Source organism: Apodemus sylvaticus, chromosome 12 (genome assembly GCF_947179515.1).
Source record: "Apodemus sylvaticus chromosome 12, mApoSyl1.1, whole genome shotgun sequence".
In the NCBI taxonomy this organism is placed as follows: domain Eukaryota; kingdom Metazoa; phylum Chordata; class Mammalia; order Rodentia; family Muridae; genus Apodemus; species Apodemus sylvaticus.
In genome coordinates, this window is record NC_067483.1 from 60,120,618 (window position 1) to 60,139,104 (window position 18,487).

Here is an 18,487-nt window from a genome sequence, read left to right on the forward strand (position 1 = left end):
TTACATTTTATTCTCACTCAGATAGCTGACGGCATCTACAGAGAACCTTTGCAGGTTCATGAGCCAAGGTCACAGCCGAGCACTCCACTTTACAGGCTGACCACACCCTTGGATCAAAGCCTTCCAACGCAGCCCTGGGGACCAGAGCTCACTCACTGAACACACAGTTGTCCACTTTGTTCATTTGTCTGCCCAGTAGATTCCCCAGGACCTGCTTGTCTGCACCCATAGATCTGGGAGTATAGGCGCACACCGCCATGCTTGTTTTTTTTTTTTTTTTTTTTCTTTTAAGATTATTTTATGTGTGAAAGGAACAGAGTCAGCCCAGGACACACCAAGACCAAGTTCTCAACACAAAGGAGATTAATTTGTCCCAGAAGGTCAAAGGGAAGGGAATAAAAGACAAATACTGGATGAGGGACTAGAAAAAGGAACTAGGGAAAAGGGGAAGGGATATTTGCCCCAGGGGGACAAAGGGCTGCCCCTGGACAGAGAGGAAGTGGATGTGGCCCATAGGCAAATGGCACTTTATAAAGGAAAAAGGGAAACCCCGGAGTTAGGATGGGTTGGTTTGTTTTGATTGGCTTGTTATGGCCAAAAGGGGGCCTTTGATAGCTGGACCTCAGTAGTCAGTCTCAGGAGGAGGAAGTGGCCAAATAAGGAAATAGACCTTGGGGCTAGCTTTAGGAAAGTAATCTAAGGGTTTTTAGGAAGGGGAAGGAGGTAAAAGTCAAAACCCAGCCGTACTATGTCCTCCATGTGTGCAAGTATGTATGGTGCATATGTGTATCATGTACACGCCTGAAGCCCATGGAGTCCAGAGAGTTTGTATCAGATCCCCTGGAACTGAGGTGACGGGTGGTTAGGAGCCACCATGTGAGTGCTTGGAATCAAACCCCAGTGGCCATTGAGAGCGGACACCAGAGTTAACCACCCAGCCATCTCTCCAGCCACTGAGCTTGGCTTTTGTTATGTGACTGTCCTTGAGATCTGAAGTCTTGTCCCCTGCTTGTGGAGTAAAAGCTTCACAGCTGAGCTGCCTTCCCTGCCCTTCCTTTTCCTTTCTTGCCTTTTCTTTTCATTAAGTCGTTTGTTTGTTCCCGACACCTTTTCTGTAGCTGAGGCTGGCCTTAATTTCTTGGTCTCCTCACCTTGACTTCCCGAGCTCGGGGGTTGCAGGCATACACAACCCCTGCCTCTTTTGGAATTATTTAAACAATGAACTCTTTACAGACCCATTGTCTTGCATAGGGTTTTTTTTTTGTTTGTTTGTTTTGTTTTGTTTTGAGACAGGGTTCTCTGTATAGTCCTGGCTGTTCTGGAACTCACTCTGTAGGCCAGGCTGGCCTCGAAACTCAGAAATCTGCCTGCCTCTGCCTCCCAAGTGCTGGGATTAAAGGCTTGTGCCACCACCACCCAGCTTGCATAGGGTTTCGTTGTCGTGAAGAATTTGGTCACTATGACCAAAGCAACTATTGATTTTATGTAAGTACACTGTAGCTGTCTTCGGACACTCCAGAAGAGGGCATCAGATCTCATTACAGATGGTTGTGAACCATCATGTGGTTGCTTGGAATTGAACTCAGGACCTCTAGAAGAGCAGCCCGTGCTCTTAACCACTGAGCCACCAATCCAGTCCTCAAGGCAACATTTAATCAGGGCTGGCTTCCAGTTTCAGAGGTTTAGTCTGTTATTGTCATGGTGGGAAGCATGGCAGAGTCCAGGCAGACATGATGCTGGAGAAAGAGAAGTCTACATCTTGATCCACAGGCAACAGGAGGTGACTGAGCCACTGGGCACATCTTGAGCATATGAGACCTCAAGCCCTACTCCCACAGTGACACACTTCTAACAAGCCCACATCTCCTAATAGTGACACTTCCTATGGGCCTATGGGGGCCAATTCCACTCCAACTACCACACTCATATGTGTTGAATTAATTACATGAGTATTAAATGAAGTAGACAAATATCTACTTCAGGGAAGGTATAGCTGTAAAAAGGGGAACTAAGTCCCCTTAGTTCCTTAGTCACAGTCTATGACTGTGGTGCAGAGCAAAGGTGAGCTAGTGCCCTGAGCAGCCCGGAAGGAAGTGCACAGCGATCTAGAGAGGTGAGTTGGTGCTGAGTGCATTAGGCGTTCCTTCCCACACACTGGGGCCTGTCCTGACAGGAGGATCTGTCCCCTTGATCACACACTCACCTGGCTTCAGTGCTGCTTGTCTTAATTTTTTGTTTTTTGTTTGTTTGTTTGTTTGTTTTTTTGGTGATTTTGAGACAGGGTTTCTCTGTGTAGCCCTGGCTGTCCTGGAACTCACACTGTAGACCAGGCTGGCCTCGAACTCAGACATCCGCCTGCCTCTGCCTCCCAAGTGCTGGGATCAAAGGCGTGCACCACCACTACCCGGCCTCTTAATTCTAACAGAATAAAGTCAGAGATGTTTCCCAAGCAGCAGATGGTAGCTCAGGGTGGCTCTCTCCCTCCCATCAAACCTCCAGGTCCCAACCTTTGTCATCCCAAAGAAGGGGGCAGGGGGGGTACTGTAAGTTATCATTCACAGGATGAACCACTAGGATCTTCAGGCTATGGAAATAAAAGCCAGTGAGACCTTTCAGAATAAGGCGGAGCTGGCCTAGAAATGGGAGAAATGGGAAGCCAAGGCCTTCTTCCTGCTGGGCTAAGACTTTTAGGCCGGTCCTTCTGTTGGAGCTGCAGGGGCAGCATGCTGGGGTGTCGCCTGTTTCTGCTCCTCCCTCTCACCGAGACTCTCATATTTCAGAGTGTGGGCTCTGGGACCCTAGACCGTGTGTGTATTGGCAGCAGACGGCAGACAGCAGCTTCAGCAGTTCCTAAGGCGTCCTTGTGTGGTCAGCGACAGAACCGCCAAGGGAAAGTCCTCTGGGACGGAGAGCCTGCCTGCCTGCCTGCCTGCCTGCCTGCCTGTCTGCTCCGGGGGTGTGGCTGTTTCCGGGCAGATGTCTTAGGAAGCCTCCAGATGGCACAGGGCGGCACTTGGAAGGGCGCCAGCAGGGCTGGCCTGCTTTCAGAACTGATCGTACTCAGACCTGGGCGGTGGGCTCCAGAGCCCTGGGCTAAAGCTGAGCGCCTTGCCCTGCGTGGGCACCGCTGGTCGCACGCGCGGGCCTGAGGAGAGACACTGCAGGCCGGTGGGAGGGGCCGCCAAGCAAAAGATCCCCGTTTAGAAATGGCCATCAGGGCTGGGAGTCTAGCTCAGCTGGGAGAGCGCTTGCCTAGCTTGCAAGAAGCCATTGGTCACTTGATCCCTCACATAAACTGAGTAAAATCCAGCATTCAGGGGGTAGAAGCAGAAGGATTAGAAGTTCAAGGACAGCCGGGCAGTGGTGGCACATGCCCAGCACTTGGGAGGCAGAGGCAGGCGGATTTCTGAGTTCGAGGTCAGCCTGGTCTACAGAGTTCCAGGACAGCCAGGGCTACCAAAATCTGTCTCTGTCTAGAAACTCTATCTCAAAAAAACAAAAACAAAAAAGAAGAGGTTCAAGGACATCCTGATGGGTTTGTCCCCGGGTTTCGGCATCAATGAAGGGGGCATAAAGAGAAAGAGGGGTTTAGGGAGTGTGGCACAGTGGAATGAATGGGGTATAAAGAGAGAGAGGGGTTTAGGGAGTGTGGCACGGTGGTGTGGGGGAAGGGGGTGCCTAGGCGGGCCCATGCCCAGTTACCTCTTCCACCCCTGAGGGACCACACGCACACAGACATGATATAGAATAGAGTTTATTCAGGGCAGAGGATGGGAGTTAGAGAGGCAGAGAGAGAGAGAGAGAGAGAGAGAGAGAGAGAGAGAGAGAGAGAGAGAGAGAGAGAGAGAGAAGTGGAGGCTGGCCATGACCACGTGGAGAGAGGGGGAGGGGAGGAGAGCCCAAGAGGGGCAGAGAGGTGAGAGTGCCAAGAGGCAGAGCGATGAGAGAGAGGGAGGAGGGGCGGGCAAGTAGCCCCTTTTGGAGTGGGCCAGGTCTATGGGGCGGGGCATACCTGGCTGTTGCCAGGTAAGTGTGGGGTGGAGCTTAGACGGAATACCAACACATCCCAGGCTACATATTGAGTTTAACATCAGCCTTGGATACATCAGACCCTATTTCAAAATAACAACACACCAACAAATGGACTTTAGCAGGGCTACCCCACCCGCTAGCTTCTTCACACAAGACAAGCACTCTGGGTAACTTGTCCTTTAAAACAAAACAAAACCTGTGGACATCTTGATGAGACAGAGAATTATGTGGCGAACTCTGCTGAGTCCCTAACGTGCCAGTCAGACTCAGGGCGTCTCCACAGCTGAAAACCACCTGCTCAGCCAACTCAGCCGGGAGCAAGGCATGATTGTTCCTTAGTGCTGATGACACTTAAAGTGTCCCCTCTGAGATTTCCCCTGCTCCCAAACAGTCTGTGGAACACAGTGGAAACTGCATCTGCTCAGAGTACAGGACACCTGCGCCTCCACCTGCCCTCTCCTCGCTTCCGGGGACCAAACAGCCCCACAGTCTGTGCTTTCAGATGGGCCCAGGAAGCCTGCCTTCTCCTTCTTTACAGGATAGCCTGAGATACGTGTGAGAGTAACTTCTCCCTCTTTCTCAGAATGTGTGGAGAAGGCAAGAGGCCACAAAACCAAAAGCTAAGCCAGACTCAACAGATGATACCGAAGGCTGTGGGCAGGAGGATGGTGCCAGCCCACAGCTAGAGCTGTAACAAGGGACCCCTGGCAGCTGTGGCCAGGCAGACCTGTCCTTGATGAGGGTGGTGAGGACTGCTTTGGACCCTTCCAGAGGGAAGAGGGCTGGTCCTGCTTGGAGCTCTCTGGTGAGACTGAGAGCTGGGTTTGAAGGACACTCAGGTCATCAGAAAGGTGGGAGCTATGTGTACAACACACAGAGAAGAATCTTCGTTGCTGTCAGACTGAGGGTCCCCACAGGCTGTGCTGGTTAGCCCCAGTGTGCCAAAATCATGCCTAGCCTGTAGAGTCTTTGAGCTCAGGGCTGGTGAAGATGGAGAAGAGGCCAAACAGAACAGGAGTGCCTCTTTTAGTGGGATGGATGGGGAACGGAGAAACACGGAGGCGTGGGTTCTGCACTTCTTTCTCCATGACCAGCATGGGACCAGCTTTCTTCTCCCCCCTGTCATGCAGATACGACCTTGCCATCAAAGACCTTAAAGAGGCCTTGACGCAGCTTCGTGGGAACCAGCTGATAGACTATAAGATCCTGGGGCTGCAGTTCAAGCTGTTTGCCTGTGAGGTAAGGAGGCATGGATGACCCTGCGAGGACCGTTTGGAAGCCCCGTGCTCTATTTGGTCTGGCAGCGGCTTGCTGAAGTCACCACGTAACCTCTGTGCCTTGGGACTCTGGTTGTCTGTTAAGAAAACGCTGGGGCTAACCAGCACAGCCTGTGGGGACCCTCAGTCTGACAGCAATGAAGATTCTTCTCTGTGTGTTGTAGCTTAGAGGTGAAAAAGTGTTTTCCTGGTGTGTGGGAGGCCCAGGATCTGACAAAGGGAGGAAAGAAAAGGAGAGAGCGAGGGGAGAGGAAAGGAGCGAGGAGGGGAGGGAGATTGGATGATTTCGGGCTCCTTATAGAGTCATTGGATACCTGAGAGGGAAAGTTTCTTTTCTTAGTTTCTGACTCAAAAGCCAATGCAAAAATAAGCTCATTGTGTGCTTCGAAGGGAGACCAGACAGGAGTGTGCGATGGCCTGGGAGAGTAGTCACAGAAATTTGCATATTTTACTCATCGATTTGCATATTTTACTCCATAATTTCCATGCTTTACTCAGCAATTTGCATATTTTACTTGACAATTCAAGCTGACAAGCTTTTTGCTCAGCATTACTCTGCCATGTTCGAAATCATGGGTTCTCTGTCTGTGAGGAACCTGCTGCAACCTGCTAGGTGCTCCGCTAACACTGGAAGACAGACTGTGGGCCTTTGGTACAGGTCTGTTGAAGAGAGGCACTGAGTACTCAGTGAGGTGAAGTTCTCCAAACAAGGACAACTTCTTCCCTGTATTACTAAAAAGGACAGGCATGGCTGGCTTTGGTTTGTGAGTTTATGAACTTTTCTTCCACAAATAACCTTCCCTATCAAACTTCCAAATATACACCACCGGCCTTAAAAACAAAACCCCCTGGAAATGTCATTGACCTTTATTTAGAAGCCTTGCTGAACAAATGTCTTCTTTTGCTTCGGTTTCTCAGGCACAAGAAGTGAAGCATCTCCAGGGTTGCTTGGAGATGCAAATAAAAATAGGTTCTCTCTCTGCCCGAGTCCCTGGGGACATGGGGCGGTCGTGCTCTGTAGCAGGCACACAGCTAACCACTGCTCACCAGGGAAGATGTGCCTTTGCTTTGGGAATTGGCTGGTGAGAGGCTGGTTCCCCAAGGACAGGGATTATTGCTCTCCATAAGTTGTAGCAAACACTTGGTTACAGGGTCTGCCCTGTGCCTGGTGGGATTTTTGGTTCTGTCTCTGGCTTCTCCTCACTAGATGACAGGAGTGTCCCACCTCACTTTACCGTGATCAAAATGGTCTGCAAACACCGAGGGCTACTTGTCACTTACAGCCATGAAGGGGGTGAGCAGACAGCTCTAGAAAAAGAAGTGGGCCTTGTGGTACCAAGCAACTCCTTCACCGGAGGGCGTCTTCTCTGTTGTTAGGGTCCAAACAACCCAGGGATCAGGAAACAAGTCATTTCTCTACTTAAGCCATTCTTGCTGAGGAGTCTCAAGGTCTAGTGAAAAAAAAAAAAAAAAAAAAAAACCAAAATACAACAACAACAAAAACACAAAAACTGGTTATGGGGAAAGGCCTTAAGAGAAAGCAACTGAGAAAAAAAATTATAAAATTTTAAAGCTTGTTGTGTCTCTTTTCTGTCACATGTTGTAAATAGTAATGGGCAGCCAAGGTTGTGCCACATGCTTCTCAACTTATGATGACAGGTTCTGTCCGTATCTTAAAAACCCATCTCTCACTCTCTTTTTCTTTTTAAAGATTTATTTATTTGTTATATGTGAGTACACTCTAGTTGTCTTCAGATGCACCAGAAGAGATTGTTGTTTTATTATAGACACAGCACACCAGTGTGTTGTGCCAGACATGGAGGTCCATGTGCTCACAGAGAAACACTAGGGAAACCCAGAATGTTAAACACACGGTGTTGTTCCTTCAAAGGGAAGAAGGTATAACCCGCTATCAACCCAGAGGGCTGGGGCGGATGTGGTTAATAGCTGGTGACCTTTGTGCTGTGTAGCCCAGACCACACGTGATTTCCCCAGACCCTACCTGTCTTAGTCAGAGTTTCTATTCCTGCACAAACATCACGACCAAGAAACAAGTTGGGGGAGGAAAGGGTTTATTCAGCTCACACTTCCACACTGCTGTTGATCACCAAAGGAAGTCAGGACTGGAACTCAAGCAGGATAGGAAGCAGGAGCTGATGCAAAGGCCATGGAGGTATGTTCCTTACTGGCTTGCTTCCCCTGGCTTGCTCAGCCTGTTCTCTTATAGAACCCAAGGCTACCAGCCCAGGGATGGCACCACCCACAAGGGGTCCTCCCCCCTTGATCACTAATTGAGAAAATGCCCCACAGCTGGATCTCATGGAGGCATTTCCTTACCTGAAGCTCCTTTTTGTGATAACTCAAGCCTGTGTCAAGCTGACACACAAAACCAGCCAGGACACTACCATAATCTTATTTTTCTCAGCCAATCTTTAGACCCCATCTTTTGTTTCTTTCTTTGTTTTGTTTTGTGACAGATTTTTTTTTTTCTGTGTAGCCTTGGCTATCCTGGAACTCACCCTGTAGACCAGGCTAGCCTTGAACTCAGAAATTCACTGCCCCTGCCTCTGAGTGCTGGATTAAAGGCAAGCACTATGACCCGGCTTGCTCAGAGTCCATCTGTACGGAGGATGTCACATGTCCTTTAAAAAGTGCCTGGGTTGTCACCTCAGATCTTTACTTAGCTTACTTTGTGCTTTCTTGTACACACAGGACTAAGTTCCACCAAACTGTGCTGTGCTTAAATACATCTAAAATAAACCACTCAGGGTCAGACTCTCAGAGTTTGAACCAACAATGGCTACTTAGTTGTTTTGAACTAAACTGCCTTCTTGTCTCCCATGGATTTTTATTCCTCTGGTCATGGTGGTGACAGAGACACCTCCCACCCCCACACACTACCCCAACCTTCCCGCCAGTAGGTCGCTCACTTTCCTTTGTGGTTGAAGGCAGAGCAGGAGGCAAGGCCCTACGACACTAACCGAATTGCAAGAGGGTTTTGCGGTGTGTCAATAGCGTGGGAAAAGATCAAAATTAAAACTCCGAAGTCCTCTTTCTACTGAATGTATTTCTCTTTTGTACTATAGTTCAGTTTTAAAAACAAAATCTTGAGTCCAAATCCTGAGTCCTTGGGCCTGGTGGGATGGCTCAATGGTTTGGAGTTGCTTGTAGCTAAGGTTGCAAAATGACCTTAGTTCAAACCCTTGGACCCACACGAAAGAAGGAAAGGACTGACTCCTACACGTTGGCTTCTGACCTCTGCACATGCGCCATGACTCACACATTCAATAAATACATGTGAAAAAAGGTTATTTCAACCCTTCTAAGCCATCGATGACCTGTGCAGAAGGTACCAGCTCATCTGTCCTCAGAGCTAACTGTGAAAGGGAAACTAGAGCTTTGTTCTGGGGTTGAGCCTGGCTCCCAGCATCGACACCAGCACCACAAGTTATTACCTCCATGTAGACGCCAGTCCCATCACCCAGGTGTGCCTAGCATGGTAGAATTATTTGTTGGCAAGAGGCCTTCAGTTCTTGCTACAGAACAGACCCGCGGAACTTCCTAACATTCTTTTATCTTATTAATATGTACAAAAGCGTAATTGGTTCTTGTGTAGTTTGTGGAGCATTATAATAAAGCAGACACTGGTGAATCCACAATTCAACTCAAGGCCTGGGGAGTTCTGCCATTCCCTTCCCTGCAGCTGCAGTGTTTCCCTGGGCTCTAGGTATGGAAACTCTCTTTCCTCCTCCCGTAGGCTTTGACCATGGAGTAGTCTCATGCACGCTGCTATGTTACAGTCGGGCTGTTCATGGAATCCTAGCCGGGGTCTGTTGGCTCAGAACAATGCATCTGGGACCTTTTCTCACCGGCTGGGCCTGTAGCTCAGCCCAGGTTCAATGGCAAGAACTGGGATCAGAGCGCACACACTCACTTTCCTCCCCAACTCTGCCTCTGCCTCCCCAAGGGGCCCTAGGAAAGCTCTGTTTTTCTCTATCAGAACAGCACACTGGCTCTTGTCCCCTCCTGACAACCTACTTGGTTGTCAAAGAATGCACTTGATTATGGCTTTAGGCCTGATAAAGTGTTTTCCTAACACTGCTTGTGTCTGACATAACTCAGTAGCTAAAATAATTGTTGGCTATTCCCGCAATCCTGGGAAAGGATTGCATTCCCTGTGTGTACCTGTGAATCCTTCTCTGGTCCCTGGTTTTGGAGCAGATTCAAGTCTGGTGTGGCCTCTGCTCTTCCAGGTGTTGTATAATATCGCTCTCATGCACGCCAAGAAAGAGGAATGGAAAAAAGCAGAAGAGCAGTTAGCACTGGCGACAAACATGAAGTCTGAGCCCAGGCACTCCAAGATTGACAAGGCCATGGAAAGCATCTGGGTGAGTATGGTGGTGGATGGGTTTCCTTGGAGTCCCATTTGTTTCCTAGGATACCAGGATGGGGAGTGTTTTCTTCTTTGGTTCTGGCCAACAAATGTTCTTTTAACATCTTCTTCCATTCTGTATTTGAGCTAAGAAGCCACACCCTAGAGAATGGAACTGTACAACCCCTGGGTCTCGTATAGTAGAGCCCTGGGAAATAACTGTGGCTTCTTGGGACTGTGAAGCCTTCAAGCACCGTGAAGACAGAGGCTGTGTTCACTTGCCCTGAGTCCTAGCTGTCTGGCACAGTGCCAGGTTCAACATGGTTCCCACCAAAATGTTCCTGGTCTACCAAGGCATTGTGAGGATGATTAGTCACAGTCACATTTGGATATTTCATTCTATTTTATTTTAAATCATGTGACTATGTGTGAGAATCCCCGTGTGTGGGTAGGTGGTCACAGCATCCGCAAAGGTGTTGGATCCTCTGGAGTGGGAGTCACAGGCAGGTGTGAGCTGTCTGATGTGGGTGCTGAGAACCAAACTCTGGCCCTCTGGAAGAGCAGAAAGTGCTCTTAAGTTCTGAGTCCAGGCGGTGGTGGCGCACGCCTTTAATCCCAGCACTTGGGTGGCAGAGACAGGCAGAGTCCTGAGTTCGAGACCAGCCTGGTCTACAGAGTGAGTTCTAGGACAGCCAGGGCTACACAGAGAAACCCTGTCTCAAAAAACCAAAAACCAAAAACCAAAAAAAAAAAAAAAAAAAAAAGTTCTGAGTCACCTTCCAGCCCCCACCCCCTCAAAGTTAGTTTTAAATAAGCTGTAAACACCCAGAAGAGGGTTCAAGTTTTTGTATGCCTGTGTACATGAACAATACTTGTTCTTGAGAGAACCCTGTCAGAGCCCTTGCTTGGCTCTTGGGCCATCCTTGTAGTGGTGTGCCCCAGCCCTCGGGGGTTTTCAACAGGAGACCCTAGAAGAGAAGGGCAGAGAAACAAAGACGAGACGAGAAGAACAAGGTCAAGACTAATTAACTGTTCAAGGCCTCAAAAACTGTATTTTCTCAGGGAATTTATACAGGTAAGGGAAGAAGTGAGCAAGTGGGACTCTTCATGTAGCCCGGGCAATCAGCCAAGGTGAATCTCTGGCAGCTGTAAGATGTTTTCTTCTTCTGGGAGGGCACAGTGACCATTGACCAGTCAATTTCTCCAAGGTGTGTAGCTGAGGAGAAGTCAAAACCTAAGCCTATCTTTAAAATGAACTCTAAACATAAAGTAAGGTCAGTTTGGCTCCCAGCAGTGGTGTCCTCTATGCTGGGGCAGAAATTCAAGATACTACACAGAGTGGAAAAGGGTCAGTGCTCTGGAAAAAGAGAGTGTTGGGTAAATAATACCAATATAAAGTGAGGTTAAAGCCAACTGCTTCCAGTAGGCAACCAAGAGCATTGAAAGTAGTCTGTATTGTATTTTTGGGGGGGGGGGGTCTTCTGGATGCTCCTGTCTGTCAGTTCAAGAGGAAGTATCCCACACCTGGCACTGAGCTTCTGGGATGAGCACCATCCTCTGTGTAGGGAGCTCCAACAAGATCCCATTGCTTAAGACAGCGCGCACACACACTGGTCACAGGACGCAGAGAATCAAGTTGGTGGTGACCCAGAAGCTTTCTCCATCCTGGCTAGCTCGGATGATACTAGAAGATTCTACACAGGCTGCTGGGAGAAAAGTCTTACTCAGCTGTGAGCCTGGTGAACCGGAGTGATGAGCAGTGTTGTCAGACCTGTCCAGGGATGCAACAGTGGCATGCATGCTCCGGGGTAACCAACTACTTCATGATTGAATTTATGGCCCGCTGCATAGGCAGAACCTCATGCCTGTGCTGCAACACTGACCACAGACCCATCATTGGTGAGCTCACAGGCCCCAAAAGTGAACCTACTACTATCACTTGGCTAAAAGGGCACAGTATCACGCTGCCCTTTAACCTTGTACCTCAGTCCCTATAGTTTACCACAGCCTCTGTCCTCATCAGACCAGTCTCTTTGTGCAGTGGAGCAGTGGATGGTGGTTAACACAGAAACCCACAATTTGTCCAAGGACAGAGAATCAATGGCCAAGTGATGCTCCGATGCAAGTGGGACATCCTATCTTTGTCACTTTGTCACTTTGTCACAGGATCTGTGTCACATCCTAGTGCCAAAGCTCAGGGCCAAAGCAGATGAGGGGGACAGAAAAAATGTAAGGGCCAGAGGTCATGGAGGACCAGAATAAAATAGCATCTTTTAGACATGGCAGGACCATGCACTGAACTCACAGCATCTGTGCTTGCCTGTAGAGGATCAAGCCAGTCAACCTTCTAGCATGGGGCAGAAAGGGGTTCATGAAACCCCAATCCCTAATTGAAGAGCTATGGACAGTTGGTGGCTTCTAAGGGGAAGGAGAGCCAGGCTTTTTTTTTTTAAGGGGTGTGGCTCCTGATAGGTCAACCGTACTCAGTGGATAGCCACATGCAGAAGAATATAAATAACACAAACTGGACTTAAGAGGTTGTACTGGCTGGTTTTGTGTGTCAACTTGACACAAGCTGGAGTTATCCCAGAGAAAGGAGCTTCGGGTGAGGAAATGCCTCCATGAGATCCAGCTGTAAGGCATTTTCTCAGTTAGAGATCAAGGGTAGAGAGCCCCTTGTGGGTGGTGCCATCCCTGGGCTGTAGTCTTGGGTTCTGTAAGAGAGCAGACTGAGCAAGCCACGGTAAGCAAGCCAGTAAGGAACATCCTTCCATGGCCTCTACATCAGCTCCTGTATCTTGACCTGCTTGAGTTCCAGTCCTGACTTCCTTTAGTGATGAACAGCAGTATGGAAATGTAAGCTGAATAAACCCTTTCCTCACAAGTTTGCTTATTTGTCATGATGTTTTGTTCAGGAATAGAAACCCTGACTAAGACAGGGGTATATATATATGCATGTATATATGTGTATATATACATCCATATGCATATACATATATTATATATATTTATATATAATAAATATATTTATTTTAAATAAAAAAGACTGAATATGGTGGGTGGCACATACCTTTAGTCCCAGCACTGCAGAGACAGTGACAGACAGATCTCTGTGAATTCCAGGCCAGCCTGGTCTACATCATGAGTTCCAGACCAGCTAAGGCTACATAGTAAGACCTTGTTTCAAACAGGTAAACAAAGGTCACAACGTTATGAAGATTAAGGAAGTGATGTTGGTTCTGATAAAAGTTAAGAGGAGGAGTTAGCTGAATATGACCAAAATGCATTGACATTCTCAAAGAATTAATAATAAATCAACCCAACCGCTCTTACCTAGCCCTCTCAAATAACAAGCTATGGTTTGAAAGAGCTCTTCTGTTGAGATGTTTTCCAATGATTCATTTGATGAGGAAAGCAGGAATGGTTTTACCACTCCCATTCTCAGACAAAGAGAGACAGTCCTGACATACAAAGATGCTTTACCAACCAATCACATAGTCCACAAAGGTTGAGCCACCGCGGTTGTCCCGGCACACTCATGGTGATGCTCACCTGACAGCACATTGCTCAGAATGAACCCAATACTGTTGAGTGACCTGTGACTAATCATTCTATTACAGAAGCAGAAGCTGTACGAGCCGGTGGTGATCCCTGTGGGTCGGCTGTTCCGTCCAAACGAGAGGCAGGTGGCTCAGCTGGCCAAAAAGGACTATCTGGGCAAGGCTACGGTAGGTGGGCTGTCCATCTTTCCACTTCTCCTGTGCCCTGGATTGCATGGGGCCAGGTGGCAAGGTTTCAAGAAGACATGCCCTCCTGTTCCCACCCTGTGGCACTCAGGGATGGCAGTGAGGATCTTTTTGTGTGTATGTGTGTGTTTTTTGGTTTTTGGTTTTTCAAGACAGGAAAAACCCTGTGTAGCCCTGGCTGTCCTGGAACTCACTCTGTAGACCAGGCTGGCCTCGAACTCAGAAATCCGCCTGCCTCTGCCTCCCAGAGTGCTGGGATTAAAGGCGTGCGCCACCACCGCCTGGCCAGCAGTGAGGATCTTACCGACAGTAAGGAATGAACACTTCCAGTTTATTCTCTCCAGGACCTTCCAGTTTCTTCCATCATCACCAACTCCTGAGGTTCCTCCTCAGGGATGCTGAGTCTTGGGACAGAGGCAAAGGAAAAAGGACATAGCGGGGGAAAGGGGCTCACTGATAGTTGGGAGAGTGTTATGGGAGAGGACCAGCAGGAGATGCCCTTGGCTCAATGCTCTTGCAAATCACTACTCAGGATTCCTGGGAATCCCTCCCATTTTCATAGCCCTATGTCCAGAATCCTTCTTTAGCTGCATTTCTTCTGAACACAGGTCTTCTTTCAGACATGACTTGAGGTGAGGCAGTAGTACCTTATCCAATCTGCATTTGACTTTGACAGTTTGGACGTGAGTTGCCCAGTCTGGGTAGTTGGACCTGGCAGAATCATAGAGACTAATAGAAATACCCTGAAAAGAGCCATCAATACATGACTGAATATATGCGTGTGATATGTCCATAGCGCGGACTACTCACCCACAAGAAGGAGAAATACTAATGCATGCTCCAACATGGATGGAGATGTATATTGTCTAGAAGAAACAGAAATGCCATGCTTGAGGACTGGGGAGAGAGCTCAGTTGTTAAAGTGTTTGCTGTGTAAATGTAAGGGCTGGATTCCAGATCCCTAGAACCTGCTTATACCACAGGTAGCCATGGTGATTCCAGAGTCAGAAGGTGGAGATGGGTCCTCAGAGTGAGCAAGACTGCCTGTAGCAGTTAGCTCAGAGCCTGACTGAGAGACCCTGCTTCTCTGAACTTGGCGGAAGAGCAATTGAGGATGGTGCTTAGATTAACCTGCAAGCTTTACTTGCACGTTCAGACATACAAATGTGCCCCCAGGCATCACACACACACAGACACACACACACACACATACACACACACACAGAGATACACACACAAACACACACACACAGATACACACACAAACACACACACACACTACAGACACACACACCATGAAAAATGAGGAGAAAAGGTACACACTATACAATTCTATTGATATAAAGTCTACAAAGTTGTGTCGCCAGGCTAGGAAAGGAGACTGTAATCTTAGTAGCTAATCTTAGTAGCTCCAACATTTTCTTTTGTGGGGTGATTAAAATGTTTTGGCACCAGATAACATTTAATGTTGCAAAGTATTGTGGTTATATGAGATACCACAGACTTTTTCACTTAAAATGGTTAATTTGATGATTTGATGTTATATGAATACCAGCAGTTTTTCATGGTTTTTGTTTATTTGTTTTTTAACTAAAAGAGAGGGTGAGAGTTCTAATCCAGAAGACGCACCTTACCTCCCATCTCCCTCTGTCATCTACACGAGTGACAATGGCCCTGTGGTTTGAGGAAGGAGGAGGTCTTCCGGAAAGACACCTACAACGGGCAAACGGAACCCGGCAGCAGCGGCGAGCTCACCCTCTCTTGTCTGTTTCAGGTTGTAGCATCTGTGGTTCACCAGGACAACTTTTCTGGCTTCGCCCCTCTGCAGCCACAGGTGAGGCTGTGGTCTGACAAGCTGATCACAAGAGTTCCTTCAGACACTCATGGCTGAGTGTCTGACCCCGACTCAGTCTCAGTTTACATGGCTGGTCGTGAGCCCACAGAGTCAGCTCTGTCTCCCATCCTCTGCCTCTGGCTCACTGGCTCTTCCAAATCCCAATCCACTCTTTATGAGTCCTAAGAGATCGTTGATCACCTCATGAGACCTCGAGCATCCCCTGCACCCAGGAAGTTTTGTAATAGAGCCTCTTCATGGGTTCCGGCGCATGGGTTGCAGGGAATGGAATGGCAGGGCTTGGAGCCTGGGGGCTTTGGTCTCCTGGCTCTAGCTAGCCCTTTGCTCCTGTACAAGAGATTCCTTTGGGAACACAAGGCAGGCTGCCAGCCCGAGCTGGGCTCAGAGAGATGGTTCCTGATGGCATGTGGCAGTTGGTTCAGAGACAGAGAGAAGGCTTGTGACTGGAAGGCAGTGGAGCAGATTAAGGAGACCTCAAGCTTGGTTGTATAAGGGGGTGTTGGGTAAGAAGAATGATCAGCATTAGCAAAGGAAGGGACCGTGGGCCTCGTCACCTCCCTGCCATCGGTATATACACTCTCTAGGGCAGCACTAATCCTCACTTCAAATCTGGGGCAGGCTGATTGCTAGCTGACCGTAATGTGACCTGTGCTTGGGCCGTGGTGACAGGATGAGCAAAGGGGCAAAGAGAGGGCCAGCATCTAGATTCCTTGTCTCCTTTTGGCATTAAAGTTGGAGAGAGGCTGGCTGTAGTCCCAGGAGTCGCAGCCCAGCTAGAGGACAAGGAAGGAAAGTCCCAGATGACAGACTTTATGACATTCAGTGAAGAACAGGGAAGATACATTAAAGGGAGACTTGTCTGACCAGTGACTGCTGAGTTCATTTTAACTACCCCAAAATGTCACCTACTGTGGCAAACGTTAATTGTAGACTTTTGGAAAATACTGGGAAAGGGTCAAGTTGAGGCTCAAACCTTCTCCAGACCCCAGCTGGAGATTTGTGAATTTTCTGAATTGTGCCTTTGCCCCGGAGACCACCCAGAAATCTTTGCTTTTGGATCTGGAGCAATGTTCCAAATTACCATTAACAGTCTGTTCTCTCCCTCCCCTCCGTCTTTCTCTGGTCATCCTCCCCCTCTTCATTTCTCCTGAATGTCCCACAGTCGGCAGAGCCTCCACCCAGACCCAAAACCCCAGAGATCTTCAGGTGAGTTAGATTTAGGTCTGCACACCCACACTCTGTCAGGTAAGTTAGATTTAGGAATGCCCACACTCTACGTCTGACTTGATGGCAGTAAGGGTCTGAAAGATGGTAGGCTTCTCCTGATTCTAAGTTAGGACCAAATGATGTAGTTGGGATGGGAGTCTTATGGTGGGGTGACCACTGGAGGCGTGGCTGCAGCAACCTGGGATCCCAGTGGGTGTGGCCACCCTAGAATGGAAGCCCAGGTCTGAGGTGAGAGGGCAGTTTTGTCCGGACTATAGATAGGCCCCCCCGAAGCTCTCTAGATTCCAGAAGCTATCACAGAGTCTCCTGCCTGTGTGGGCGCTGTCACTCACCACTGACACGCGTTTTCTGAAGAAGGGGGAAGACTCAAGAAAAGGAAGTCAGTCACTCAGTAAACTGAGAAGCAGAGTGGTCTAACCTCAGCTAAAAAATCCTATGGAACAAAGCAAGCCTTCTTCCCTCTCCAATAATGGTGGGGGGTGAGGAAAAGTGTGTGTGTGTCGGGTTGGGGGGTGCTACAGGCAGTCCCAAAGTGAAGGGCTTGAAGGGGCTCATCCCCAAGTTCTCTGGGCAGAAGAGGTTTCATTCCGGATAGCATCAGGCCGGGACTTTGAAAACAAAGGCAGGGCTGAGGGGGCACAAACGTCCCAGCATGGGCAGTTTCCTGGGCAGCCTCCCACACACACTGAGGCGGCGCGAATGAGACTCTCCGGGTGTGGAGGGGTAACGTGTGTGGGGGGCCTCGAGGGGGCCACGAAGGGGGAGGGGCACGGCTAACATAGGCAAAGATGCTGCAGTTTCTCCGCTGTGCTTTTCATTGCCTGGTTCTCCATCCCCCTTCGCACACCGCGGTGGTCTCTGCCCTGGTGTTCGCTGCCTTCTGCCACTGTGACTCCCCTGTCCATACTTCCTGTCTGTGAAAGGCAAGACCTGGGACCCAGCTTTCTCCTTAGGGGAGAAAGGAGAATAAGGACTGAGGCTAGCCTCGGCTACAAGGGGTGGGGTGGGGGTGGGGTTAGAGGCTGGCTAGAGCCAAATAATTCCCCTCCTTGTCTGATAAACAACCAAAGAAACAATTGCAAGAAGTTTTAAATCGCTTTCCATTCTGAGTAGCACGAGGCGATCCCACCCGCCTGGGGTTCATCCACCCTAGGGATCTATACCCTCGCCGGGTGCCACCTGCCCGCTAGCCACTCGGTAGCTGGCTGTCCTCACAGGATTGCCTATCAGGCCAGGAGAGTACAAAAGGAAGGTTAAAGAAAGGGAGGAGAGGGTGATGGGACACTGTGACATGGGCGCAGGAGGAGGATGGGACGTGTGTGTGTGTGTGTGTGTGTGTGTGTGTGTGTGTGAAAGGCCCCGGGGTGGAAAGAGTGGCGTTTGAGAGAAAGAGAGGAAAAATCAACAAAGTCAAACTTTATTTGAAAAGTGCTACCATGAAACCTAATACTGTGTGTGTTAGTTAAAGCTAAAGGCAGCAGAACCAAAAGTGTGGTCCTGAGATGCTCGGGCTGGGGGTGGGGGTGGGGTGGGGGTGGGGTGGGGGTGGGGATGGGGAGAGGAGCCGAGCCGGCTGTGCGAGTCTGCTGACCCAGGCTGGAGCCTCGAATTCACATAGAGGTGGAAAGGAGAGAAATGACTACACAGAATTGTCCCCTAACCGCTTGTGCCCTGCGGCACACATGCCCCACCCCCAGACACGATAACTAAAGCTTTAAAAATAGAAATGAAGCAAGTTCAATAAAGTAAAGCAAAAAATATCTTTTAGGAAGGATTGGCCCAGTGTCACTCATGGTGCTTGTTCAAATACCCTCTGTGTTCATTAGCAATGGATCCAAACGCAAGGCTAGCATTGAAAGCCGCAATTTGTTTATGCCAAAGCTATAACGTTGTCTTTTACGTTCAAAAGTGAAAGTTGACTTGATAGAGAAATGAACAAGTTACGGAGGCTCACATTTCTTTTTTTTCTTCTTGTTTT

General features: G+C 48.9%; 1 protein-coding gene across 1 annotated transcript in view; it reads left to right on the plus strand.

Moving 5' to 3' along the window:
* Positions 1-18,487, plus strand: part of Ncf2 (neutrophil cytosolic factor 2) — a 33,981-nt gene that overhangs the window by 5,739 nt on the left and 9,755 nt on the right. The window contains exons 3-7 of the mRNA XM_052200821.1: positions 5,163-5,271; positions 9,563-9,697; positions 13,302-13,409; positions 15,202-15,261; positions 16,445-16,488. Coding sequence (XP_052056781.1) covers positions 5,163-5,271; positions 9,563-9,697; positions 13,302-13,409; positions 15,202-15,261; positions 16,445-16,488 — 456 coding nt within the window. The remainder of the gene's footprint in view (positions 1-5,162; positions 5,272-9,562; positions 9,698-13,301; positions 13,410-15,201; positions 15,262-16,444; positions 16,489-18,487) is intronic.